This window comes from Aquarana catesbeiana, linkage group LG13 (genome assembly GCF_042186555.1).
Source record: "Aquarana catesbeiana isolate 2022-GZ linkage group LG13, ASM4218655v1, whole genome shotgun sequence".
Taxonomy (NCBI): domain Eukaryota; kingdom Metazoa; phylum Chordata; class Amphibia; order Anura; family Ranidae; genus Aquarana; species Aquarana catesbeiana.
Window position 1 is genome coordinate 10,198,122 of NC_133336.1, and position 12,814 is coordinate 10,210,935.

Below are 12,814 nucleotides of genomic sequence, written 5' to 3' on the forward strand. Positions count from 1 at the left end.
GCTGCTTTCACACTGGGGCATCGGCGGTAAAGCACCTTCGTGTTTGCAGAGGTTTTCGGCCACTAGCGGGGCGCTTTTAACCCCCACTAGCGGCCCAAAAAGGGCTAAAACGACCCCCGACCACCAGCGATTCAGGGGCGCTTTAGGAGCAGTGTATACACCGTTTCAAAGATGCTGCTTGCAGGAGTTTTTTTAATGTCCTGCCAGTGCATCGCCTCAGTGTGAAACCACTCCGGCTTTCACACTGAGACTGCAGGGGAGCCATTTTTCAGGTGCTGAAAAATGCCTTAGTGGAAATGGGTCTTAAGGCCTGGCTAATGGCTCATGACTTGAAATTTTGAGGCCTGCATTCTACATTCACATCGGTCCCTGCCCTCAAGTAGCTTACAAGTAGGCACTTGGTACCCACTTTTAATGTACAGAGAGGAAGAGGTGGATCCTAAAGAGGAAGGGGTGTGGTTTACAGATGACTGGGTGGGTCTTAAACAGAAAGGGGTGTGGCCTTGACAGGAAGGGGCGGGGTATATTTAAATTAGGGGGTGCACGAGTTTAGTAAGGCCTAGGGCAGCACAAAACCTAAATACACCACTGCTTGTAGGGGGAAAACCTGCTTGGAAGTGGAGTTACCAGGAGCACAATGTACCACCTGAGCAAATGTAGGCTTATCAGGGCCAAGGCCCCACACTGATGTCACAGTAGTCTGTATATTATATTTTTCTTGGACTGAGCTGGGACGGTTGTATATCACACTTGCACAATTGCTATCAGTCACACACACATTCAATTTCCCATCAGGAATAGTCACAGTTTCTGCTGCAGTACCAGCTGTCTCCTGATGTTGCACTGTAGAGTCTTCAGCAGCTGTGGGGCAAACAGCTTTAGACTCAGCTAAAGGAGAGTTAACAGGCTGGGCTGAGACTTGTAGTTCCTCTACAGAAATGTCATTTTTTAAATGCAACTCTTGCTGTGCTGCAGCATCAGCATTGCTACACATAGCATTAGCAACTTGAGTGTCACTGGGCACACTTTCGACATTGCTCATGGTGTTAGATGACAGAAAATAAGTTTTATCCCCTGCTTGGGGCTTGACATTATCAGGCACATTATCTTTTATGTCCTCACCACCAAATAACAACTGATCCCCCTGCATAGGAGACTCCATTGCCTGGATGGCCCTCAGCATGCCTCCTGAGTTCTGGGAAGGCATGAGGCTGCTTACCTCTCCCTGAGGGGGCAGGGGTTAGAAAAGGGGGTCTCCTCCTCCACCTCAACTTTTGCCATCCTTCCAAACCTTTCATCATTGTCAAACTTTTCCTTGAAGGGCCCATCTGTGCCTTCCATTATGGCCACAATGGTCTCCTGGTGTTTCATGGATCCATAGTTCCTGCTGTACAAGCCCTCACGCTGCTTTCGCAAGCGTTTCAGCTCCGCTCTGAGCTTGTAGAGCTTGTCTCTCTCCCTGTTCAGGACCTTAATCCCGGCCACCACTCGCTTCCGAATGGCGTCCGAACCTTCATCCTCACCAGGGGCAGAGAGATCACAAGCCATGGCTTGTACAGAGGAAGGCATGTCACCTGATGGCCCAGGAGATGGCTGCGAGCTTCCAGCAGAAGAGGCCCCACTGGCCTCCATGGCTTCCCCAGAAATGGGCAGGAGGGCTGGGAGAGATTTTACCACCACTCCCCTCTCACATGGATCACCTGGAGAAGCTTCAGAGACACCTTCCTCCTGACACACCTGTGCTCCAATGATGGGTGGGGCACTATTCCTCCCACTGACACCAATTATGAGTCATTATTCCTCCCACTAACACCAGTGATGGGGCACTATTCCTCCCACTGACACCAATTATGAGTCATTATTCCTCCCACTGACACCAATGATGGGGCACTATTCCTCCCACTGATACCAATGATGGGGCACTATTTCTCTTACTGATACCAACAATGGGGCACTATTCCTTTCACTGACACCAATGATGGGGCACTATTCCTCCCACTGATACCAATGATGGGGCACTATTTCTCTTACTGATACCAACAATGGGGCACTATTCCTCCAGACCACAGGCTCTATGTAACTGAGGCAATGTTTATTTTCACTGATGCCCGGGATATTTTCTACCCTCTCTGGGCACAGTCCGGCCCGCCTAAAGTCTGCAGGACAGTAAACTGGCCCTATGAAAAGTTTGGAGACCCCGGGTCTAAATATTTGACAAACCATCCGGAGAATGTACGGCTTTTATTCATCAAGTTTTATTTAATCCTCCGGAATGTTACATTGAGATGGGAACATTGTGGATTATTTCTCTGTAGGGTTGATGACCGTCCCCATGAAAAGAATGCTGTTGGTTTTTTGCTCAATGATGAAGAAAACAAATGGCTTATCAATAAATATCATTGGGCAGAGGGCCGATAAAGCAATCCCTATGCCGGTGGCTGCGGCGGCCTCTGTCCCTTCTTCATCCACACGTATGACGGCCTGGTGTACAGCCTGAAATATAATAACAGACATGAGAAGATCAGCAAATAATCAGCAAACACAACCTGCTCATCTCTGACTCTATAAGATGATTGGTGTCGGGTGATGGGATTTATAATCAGTACAAGAAAAGACCAAGAAACATTCTATATATACAATTATCTTTGTGGGTTTTTTCTAATTATTTTCTCCAGTTCCTTTGCTGACTGTTGGCTAGACCCGAGTTTACCAACCAGAGAGCCACGGCACCCTGAAGTGCCATCTCGGTTCTTCTAGGGTGCCATGACACCCGGTTTGCCCCGTATCAATGCCGTGACTAGGGATGAGCTTCGTGTTCGAGTCGAACCCATGTTCGACTCGAACATCGGCTGTTCGATCGTTCGCCGAATTGCGAACGTTATGGGCCGTTCGCGCTAAATTCGTGTGGCGCGTCACGGCCCATAATTCACTGCGGCATCGCAGTGCATTGCTGGCTGATGATTGGCCAAGCATGCACTATGACCCGCATGCTTGGCCAATCACAGCGCTGTCAGTAGAGAGAGCTGTAATTGGCCAAAGCCAGGGTGGCTTTGGCCAATTATGGCTCAGGGGATTTAGTACACACCCCACACTATATAAGGCCGCCTGCACGGCGGCCCTGTGTAGTGTGTGTTCCGGTGTGCTGAGAGATAGAGAGAGAGAGAGACAGTGTCATTTGATTTGAGTTAGATAGATTAGGCAGAACAGTCAGTCAGTTAGCTGCACTTACAGTGTATTGTGTATATATATGCATCCCAGGTGTTGCATATATATATATACACTGTATTCAGTTTAGCTAGATCCGTTCCTGTTATCTTCTATCTAGACTATTTACATTTAATGCAGTGCGTCCTGCTCACAGTGTTCAGCTAGATCCGTTCCTGCTATTTACATTTAGTGCAGTGCGTCCTGCTCACAGTGTTCAGCTAGATCCGTTCCTGTTATCTTCTAGACTATTTACATTTAGTGCAGTGCGTCCTGCTCACAGTGTTCAGCTAGATCCGTTCCTGCAATTTACATTTAGTGCAGTGCGTCCTGCTCACAGTGTTCAGCTAGATCCGTTCCTGCTATTTACATTTAGTGCAGTGCGTCCTGCTCACAGTGTTCAGCTAGATCCGTTCCTGCTATTTACATTTAGTGCAGTGCGTCCTGCTCACAGTGTTCAGCTAGATCCGTTCCTGCTATTTACATTTAGTGCAGTGCGTCCTGCTCACAGTGTTCAGCTAGATCCGTTCCTGTTATCTTCTAGACTATTTACATTTAGTGCAGTGCGTCCTGCTCACAGTGTTCAGCTAGATCCGTTCCTGCAATTTACATTTAGTGCAGTGCGTCCTGCTCACAGTGTTCAGCTAGATCCGTTCCTGCTATTTACATTTAGTGCAGTGCGTCCTGCTCACAGTGTTCAGCTAGATCCGTTCCTGCTATTTACATTTAGTGCAGTGCGTCCTGCTCACAGTGTTCAGCTAGATCCGTTCCTGCTATTTACATTTAGTGCAGTGCGTCCTGCTCACAGTGTTCAGCTAGATCCGTTCCTGCTATTTACATTTAGTGCAGTGCGTCCTGCTCACAGTGTTCAGCTAGATCCGTTCCTGCTATTTACATTTAGTGCAGTGCGTCCTGCTCACAGTGTTCAGCTAGATCCGTTCCTGCTATTTACATTTAGTGCAGTGCGTCCTGCGCACAGTGTTCAGCTAGAGCCGTTCCTGCTATTTACATTTAGTGCAGTGCGTCCTGCTCACAGTGTTCAGCTAGATCCGTTCCTGTTATCTTCTAGACTATTTACATTTAGTGCAGTGCGTCCTGCTCACAGTGTTCAGCTAGATCCGTTCCTGTTATCTTCTAGACTATTTACATTTAGTGCAGTGCGTCCTGCTCACAGTGTTCAGCTAGATCCGTTCCTGCTATTTACATTTAGTGCAGTGCGTCCTGCTCACAGTGTTCAGCTAGATCCGTTCCTGTTAAATTCCTACTGACCGGCAGGCTTGTCTGGTTACAGTATATAAAGCTACCTGAAGAAAATTACAGGTGTTCTATTTGATCCTATTAGTACCACGGTCAGGCAGCTAGACTATTTACATTTAGTACAGTGCGTCCTGCTCACAGTGTACAGCTAGATCCGTTCCTGTTATCTTCCTACTGACAGGCAGGCTTGTCTGGTTACAGTATATAAAGCTACCTGAAGAAAATTACAGGTGTTCTATTTGATCCTATTAGTACCACGGTCAGGCAGCTAGACTATTTACATTTAGTACAGTGCGTCCTGCTCACAGTGTACAGCTAGATCCGTTCCTGTTATCTTCCTACTGACAGGCAGGCTTGTCTGGTTACAGTATATAAAGCTACCTGAAGAAAATTACAGGTGTTCTATTTGATCCTATTAGTACCACGGTCAGGCAGCTAGACTATTTACATTTAGTACAGTGCGTCCTGCTCACAGTGTACAGCTAGATCCGTTCCTGTTATCTTCCTACTGACAGGCAGGCTTGTCTGGTTACAGTATATAAAGCTACCTGAAGAAAATTACAGGTGTTCTATTTGATCCTATTAGTACCACGGTCAGGCAGCTAGACTATTTACATTTAGTACAGTGCGTCCTGCTCACAGTGTTCAGCTAGATCCGTTCCTCTTATCTTCCTACTGACAGGCAGGCTTGTCTGGTTACAGTATATAAAGCTACTTGAAGAAAATTACAGGTGTTCTATCCCAGCTTAGTGCAGCTACAGGCCATTAGTATGTCTGGAAGGCCAAGAAGGAGAGGCAGACAGTCACAAGCCAATAAGAGAGGGCAAGCAGGCTCTGTGTCTAGTGCTGGTCGTGGAGACGGTGCATCCTCATCAGCACGTGGCCATGGGACACGCTTGGCCTTTTTTTCGGCAGCTGGCCATGTTGAGCCGCAACATGCGGAAGACTTGGTCGAGTGGATGACCAAGCCGTCCTCATCCTCCTCATCCTCTCTCACCCATGCCCAGGGTGCTTTGTCTGGCAAAGCAGCGGCCTCTTCCCTCAGCTCAATGTCATCAGTGACTCCTTCCCTAGCTCCACCATGTCCTCATGAGGATTCCCTCGAACTGTTTGACCACAGTGTTGGGTACATGCTCCAGGAGGATGCCCAGCGTTTGGAAGGCTCTGATGACGATACTGAGCTCGATGAAGGCAGTAACATGAGCGCGGACAGAGGGGGTGCCCAAGAAGGACAGCAATCTGGCAGTCATGCTCCCCCTGCTGCAGCATACTGCCAGGTTTGCTCCAGTGATGAGGAGGGAGGGGATGATGAGGTCACTGACTCAACGTGGGTGCCTGATAGGAGAGAGGAGGAGGAGGAGGAGGAGGAGGAGGAGGCGGCAGCACATCACCAACGAGGCAGGATGCCCTCCAGGGGCCAGCCTAAGGGCAGCACATTGACTGCATCACACCCCAAAGCTCCACATGTGCAGGGCGCTGCAGTCTCTGCGCGTTATTCAAAAAGTTCTTTGGTGTGGGCCTTTTTTGAGACGAGTGCATCAGATCGCACCGCTGCTATTTGCAACATATGTCTCAAGCGTATCTCGCGTGGCCAAAATATCTCCCGCTTGGGTACCACATGCTTGACCAGACATATGTTGACCTGCCATGCAGTTCGTTGGCAAGCGTATCTAAAAGACCCACACCAAAGAACAAAGAGGATCTCTCCTTGCTCCTCATCAGCTGAGATTTCCAACCCCACTAGACCTTCAGTCCTCTCTGAGACCTGCAGTGAGAGGAATGAAGGTGTAGAATTAGGTGTGTCACAACCAAGTACTTGTGGGCAATCTGCTTTTGGTACACCGACGTCAGATTGTACCAGGCAAATTTCCCTGCCCCAGCTGCTGCACCGCCGAAAGAAGTTTGCTCCCAGCCATCCACATGCCCAGCGGTTGAATGCTAGCTTGGCAAAATTGCTAGCACTTCAACTGCTGCCTTTTCAGTTGGTAGACTCTGCCCCCTTCCGTGAGTTTGTGGAATGTGCGGTTCCTCAGTGGCAGGTACCCAAACGCCACTTTTTCTCACGGAAGGCGATTCCGGCTCTCTACCGGCATGTGGAAGGCAATGTCCATGCCTCGCTGGACAGGGCGGTCAGCGGTAAGGTGCATATTACCGCTGACTCATGGTCCAGCAGGCATGGACAGGGACGTTACCTAAGTTTCACGGCGCATTGGGTGACTCTGCTGGCAGCTGGGAAGGATGCAGGACAAGGTGCAGTAGTGTTGGAGGTTGTTCCGCCACCACGCCTCCAAAATGCTGATTGTGACACACCTCTCTCCTCCACCCCCTCCTCTTCTTCTTCCTCCATGGCCTCTTCCTCGGAACCAGCGGTGCTCCGTAGGCGTTCAAGGGGCTACGCAAGTACGCAGGCCAAAAGATGCCATGCGGTGCTTGAGCTGGTGTGCTTGGGGGACAGGAGCCACACTGGGGCAGAGGTTCTGTCAGCTCTGCAGGGGCAGGTTCAGAGGTGGTTGACGCCACGCCAACTTAAGGCAGGAATGGTGGTTTGCGACAATGGCACCAACCTCCTCTCTGCCCTCCGACAGGGACAAATGACCCATGTGCCCTGTTTGGCTCACGTCCTTAACTTGGTGGTGCAGCGGTTCTTGGGCAGGTACCCGGGCTTACAGGATGTCCTGAGGCAGGCCAGGAAAGTCTGTGTGCATTTCCGCCGGTCATATAATGCCAGTGCTCGGCTGACGGACCTCCAAAAGGAGTTTAACCTGCCCAAGAACCGCCTAATCTGTGACATGCCCACCAGGTGGAACTCAACGTTGGCCATGCTGCAGCGGCTGCACACGCAGCAGAGGGCCATCAATGAGTACCTGTGCGACTATGGCACCAGGACAGGGTCAGGGGAGCTTGGTTTTTTTTCCCCACGCCAGTGGGCCATGATCAGGGATGCATGCACTGTCCTGTCACCATTCGAGGAGGCCACGAGGATGGTGAGCAGTGACAGTGCATGCATCAGTGACACTGTCCCCCTTGTCCACCTGTTGGAGCACACGCTGCGTGGAATAATGGACAGGGCACTTGAGGCAGAACAGAGGCAGGAAGAGGAGGACTTCCTTAGCTCTCAAGGCCCCCTTTATCCAGACAGTGTTCCTGCGTGCCCGCCAATCACACAGGAAGAGGAGGAGGAGGAAGAGGAGGAGGAGGAAGATTGTGTCAGTATGGAGGTGGAGCCTGGCACTCAGCATCAGCAGCAGTCTTTAAGGGATCAGTCCCAAGAAACACATGGACTTGTACGTGGCTGGGAGGAGGTGGCTGCGGACCATGTCGTTCTTAGTGACCCAGAGGACTCCGGACCGAATGCCTCAGCAAACCTACGCTGCATGGCCTCCCTGATCCTGCAAAGCCTGCGTAAGGATCCTCGTATTCGTGGTATCAAGGAGAAGGACCAATACTGGCTGGCAACCCTCCTTGATCCACGTTACAAGGGTAAGGTTGCGGACCTTATCTTGCCATCGCAGAGGGAGCAGAGGATGAAACATCTTCGGGAGGCCTTGCAGAAAGGTCTGTGCAACGCGTTCCCAGAGACTGGGAGGTTACAAACTCCTGTTTCTGGACAACGTGTTGCTGAGGCTTCGGTCAGTCAAAGAAGGAGCGGTGGAGAAGGTGGCCGTCTGACCGATGCGTTCAGACAATTTTTTGGTCCGCAGCCCCAAGGTATGATCGGTTCCAGCAACCATCGCCAGCGTCTGTTTTACATGGTGCAGGAATACCTAGGGGCAAGATCAGACTTGGACACCTTTCCCACCGAAAATCCTCTGGGTTACTGGGTCTTGAGGATGGATCACTGGCCAGAGCTTGCACAGTATGCAATTGAGCTACTGGCCTGTCCTGCATCCAGCGTTCTTTCGGAACGCACATTCAGTGCTGCTGGAGGCGTGGTAACCGATCACAGGGTGCGTCTGTCCACCGACTCGGTCGATCGGCTGACCTTCATAAAAATGAATGAGTCTTGGATCACCACCAGCTACCAAGCACCTGATGCTGATGTAACCGAATAATTTTTTTTGAAATCTCAGATCCCTTCAAAGACTGCCTATGCTGATGCTGAGTGACTATCCCTGAGTAATTATCCTCTTCCTCCTCAATCATCACGCTGATAGCTTGTAAGAACATTTTTGGTTCTGGGCGCCACCACCAGTGCCTAAGGCACAATTTTTCAGCCCCTGTTTAACAGGGGCGTGTAATTACAATTTTTGATGTAATACTTTGCAGCAGGGCTCGTTCCTGCATTCCAACTAGAGTGTCTGTGAGGGGTTGCAGTGTTGTGGCACCAGCACCAGTGCCTAGGGCCCAATTTTTCTGCCCCTGTCTAACAGGGGCGTGTAATTACAATTTTTGATGCAATACTTTGCAGCAGGGCTCGTTCCTGCGTTCCAACTAGAGTGTCTGTGAGGGGTTGCAGTGTTGTGGCACCAGCACCAGTGCCTAAGGCCCAATTTTTCTGCCCCTGTCTAACAGGGGCGTGTAATTACAATTTTTGAAGCAATAATTTGCAGCAGGGCTCGTTCCTGCGTTCCAACTAGAGTGTCTGTGAGGGGTTGCAGTGTTGTGGCACCAGCACCAGTGCCTAAGGCCTAATTTTTCAGCTCCTGTTCAACAGGGGCATGTAATTACAATTCTTGATCTAATATTTCACAGCAGGGCCCTGTGAGGGCTTACAGTGTTGTGGCCACAGCAACACCTAAGGCCCAAATTTCTGCTGAGTATATAGGGCAGGACCCTACTTTCAAACATCTAACTTACAAACGACTCCTACTTGCAAACGGAAGGAGACAACAGGAAGTGAGATGAAATCTACCCCTAGGAAGGGAAATTCTCTCCTGTAAGAGTTAATATGGGAAAACAATTTCTCCTTTCCACTGATGCTTTCCAATCCTTGTTCCACAAAAAAACCCAAATTTTCAAAAAACATTTTTCATTGGGACAAAAAAGTGAGGTGAAATCTTCTGAAGAGGAGGAAAGACAGCAAAACAAATGTCACAGGGGTGATAACCCTTCCCTATGTTTTCCAAAAAGCTTAGAAAAGATTTTTTGGCTGGAGCTAAACACGTTAAAAATGTTCAAAATTACAAACAGATTCTACTTAACAACAAACCTACAGTCCCTGTCTTGTTTGCACCGCCTGTATACTGCTGTTCAGAGTATATAGGGCCTGGTGGCCCCACACCTTTCCTTATTTTAATTTGGGTGCGGGGTTCCCCTTAATATCCATACAAGACCCAAAGGGACTGGTAATGGACTGGGGGGTACCCATGCCGTTTGTCTCACTGATTTTCATCCATATTGCCATGACCCGACATGACATTAAACCCGCAAGCAGTTTTAAATGAGATTTTTTCCTTTAAAAATGACATTTGGTGCAGGGACTGTTCTAAACATGGGAAACACGCGTCACTTTACAGGCATACTATAGACACCCCCCAGGTACGATATTTAAAGGAATATTTCACTTTTTTTTTTTTACTTTAAGCATCATTAAAATCACTGCTCCCGAAAAAACGGCCGTTTTTAAAAGTTTTTTTTGCATTGATACATGTCCCCTGGGGTAGGACCCGGGTCCCCAAACCCTTTTTAGGACAATACCATGCAAATTAGCCTTTAAAATGAGCACTTTTGATTTCGAACGTTCGAGTCCCATAGACGTCAATGGGGTTCTAACGTTCGTGCGAACTTTCGGTCCGTTCGCGGGTTCTGGTGCGAACCGAACCGGGGGGTGTTCGGCTCATCCCTAGCCGTGACTTGCCATGGCATGGACAGGTCAGCCGCCAGCACCATACAACAATAGTGCCAGGAGGCATGGCCCCATTTGTTGCTATGATGATGGCAGCGGGCTCACCTGCACCATGGCAATGCATGGCTCTGATCCAAGGCAGATTGTCTGCAGCATTTAAAGTGTTTGTTACCCCAACACTTCATATTCCTGATATGTGTCTGCTGTACCATGTACTTGTATGAGAAAGTCTCCTGTTCTCTTTGTATTGCTTCCTTTGTGTGAAATCCCTGGTGTTCCCGCCAGTCCCTCTGCTTTACTATTAAATACTGACCACACTAAGCAGGAGAGCACACCATGGTCAGTTCTCTAGCTGTGCTGGGAGCTCAGCCTGGTCTCCTCCAATGACTTGTCCTGACACCCCCCACTGTACAGCCATTCACTGGGAAGCTCAGTGTGCTGCTGCTTCTTCTCCCCCAGCTCTTATGCAGCTGAGAACAGAGAGAATGTGATCACTATACGCAATTGTTTTGCCTTTCATTTCTATTTTAAACTGAATGGGTTGTATTACATGATTCTGTTATCCTGACTGGGCGTCATATGATGTCCAGCAGGATAAGCTGTGATTGCGTGCTCCCGGGGGCAATTGGTGGTGTGGGGTGTCAGTCTGACACAATGCATCTCTGATCTAGGTAAAGAGCCTCCGTCCAATCACAGCTGATCACGGTGTAAACAGGAAAAGCCGGCTTTTCCCCCACTCGCACTGACAGGCACGAGTAGAGGAGAGCCGATCGGCTGCTCTCCTGACAGGGGGTGTCTGCGCTGATTTATTATCAGTGCAGCCCCTCCCGAAGATGCCCACCCATGGCCACCAGGGATGCCCATCCCATGACCACCAGGAATGCCCACCCATGACCACCAGGCAAGCCCACTAGAGCCCACAAAGGATGTCAATCAATGCCCATTAGGGATGGCACTCTGTGCCCATCGGTGATGTCTGCCAGGGCCTCCTGATGAGTGCTGCCTATCAGTGCCATCTATCAGTGCCCACCAGTACCCATCAGTGCTGCCTATAAGTGCCCTCCAGTGCCACCTACAAATGCCCATCAGTGCCACCTAAGAGTGCCCATCAGTGCCACCTATAAGTGCCCATCAGTGCCACCTAAGAGTGCCCATCAGTGCCACCTAAGAATGCCCATCAGTGCCACCTATGAGTGCCCATCAGTGCCACCTATGAGTGCCTCTCAGTGCCACTCTCAGTGCCACCTATAAGTGCCCATCAGTGCTGTATATCAGTGTCACCTATCAGTGCCTATCAGTGCTGCTTATCAGTGCCGCCTATCAGTGCTGCATATAAGTGCCTCATCATCAGTGCCACCCCATCAGTATCAATCAGTACTGCCTCATCAGTGCCCATCAGTGAAAGAGAAAACTTACTTATTTACAAAGTTTTGTATCAGAAACAAAAACATTTTTTGGTCTTTTTCTATTTGTAGCGCAAAAAATAAAACCCCCCAGTGGTGATTAAATACCACCAAAAGAGATCTCTATTTGTGGGAAAAAAAATATAAAAATATAATCTGGGTACAGTGTAGCATAACCGTGCAATTGTCATTCAAAGTGCGACAGCGCTGAAAGGTGAGAATTGGCCGGGGCAGCAAGGTGTATAAGTGCCGGTATTGAAGGGGTTATTCAGGGTCACATTAATGCAGCTGTTCGGCATCAAGGCCCACCCGCCGAGAGACAGAATAGATGCATACTGTCTGGGCCAAGAGATTAAGACACAACTGCCATTTGAAACACAAAAAGCTGTTATTCCTTAAGTTATGGATAAACACTGAAGGGTGAATCACTCTTTGGGTCTCCTGTAATCTCAAAATCTCCTTACTTGCTGCTGACTTTTAACCGGTTCCCGACTGGCTCCTGTACTTATATGTCGGCAGAATGGCACGGCTGCGCAAAGTAACGTACCCGTACGTTACTTTGAAATTGCCGCCGCGTGGGGCACGCGCACGCCTGCCGCGATCTCCGTGAGTCAGGTCGCGGGTCCCATGGACTCGATCGCCTCACGGAGAGGATGAACGGGGAGATGCCGTTGTAAACAGCATCACCCCGTTCTGCCTAGTGACAAGTGTCACTCAATCTCTGCTCCCTGTCATCGGAGCAAAGATCAGTGATGTCACACACCAGCCCATCCCCCTGACAGTTAGAAATCACTCCCCTAGGACATACTTAACCACTCCCTGTCCCCTAGTGGTTAACCCCTTCACTGCCAGTGTCATTTATATAGGAATCAGTGCATTTTTATAGCACTGATTGCTGTATAAATGACAATGGTTCCAAAAATGTGTAAAAAATATCCGACATGTCTGCCATAACGTCGCAGTCACAATAAAAATCGCTGATCGCCGCCATTACTAGTAAAAAAAAATGATTAATAAAAATGCCATAAAACTATCCCCTATTTTGTAAACGCTATAACTTTTGCGCAAACAAATCAATAAACGCTTATTGCGATTTTTTTTTACCAAAAATATGTAGAAGAATATGTCTCGGCCTAAACTGAGATAAAAAAATGTTTTTTATATA

The 12,814-nt window shown here is 49.0% G+C and overlaps 1 protein-coding gene across 3 annotated transcripts in view; it reads right to left on the reverse strand.

Moving 5' to 3' along the window:
• Positions 1–2,239: 2,239 nt before the first annotated feature.
• The window catches only part of LOC141117057 (serine protease inhibitor A6-like), an 82,978-nt gene continuing 72,403 nt past the window's right edge, over positions 2,240–12,814 (reverse strand). For all 3 annotated transcript variants that reach the window (XM_073609659.1, XM_073609658.1, XM_073609660.1), the window contains exon 5: positions 2,240–2,493. In XM_073609659.1, the coding sequence (XP_073465760.1) occupies positions 2,302–2,493 (192 nt within the window). In that variant the 3' untranslated portion in view covers positions 2,240–2,301. The remainder of the gene's footprint in view (positions 2,494–12,814) is intronic.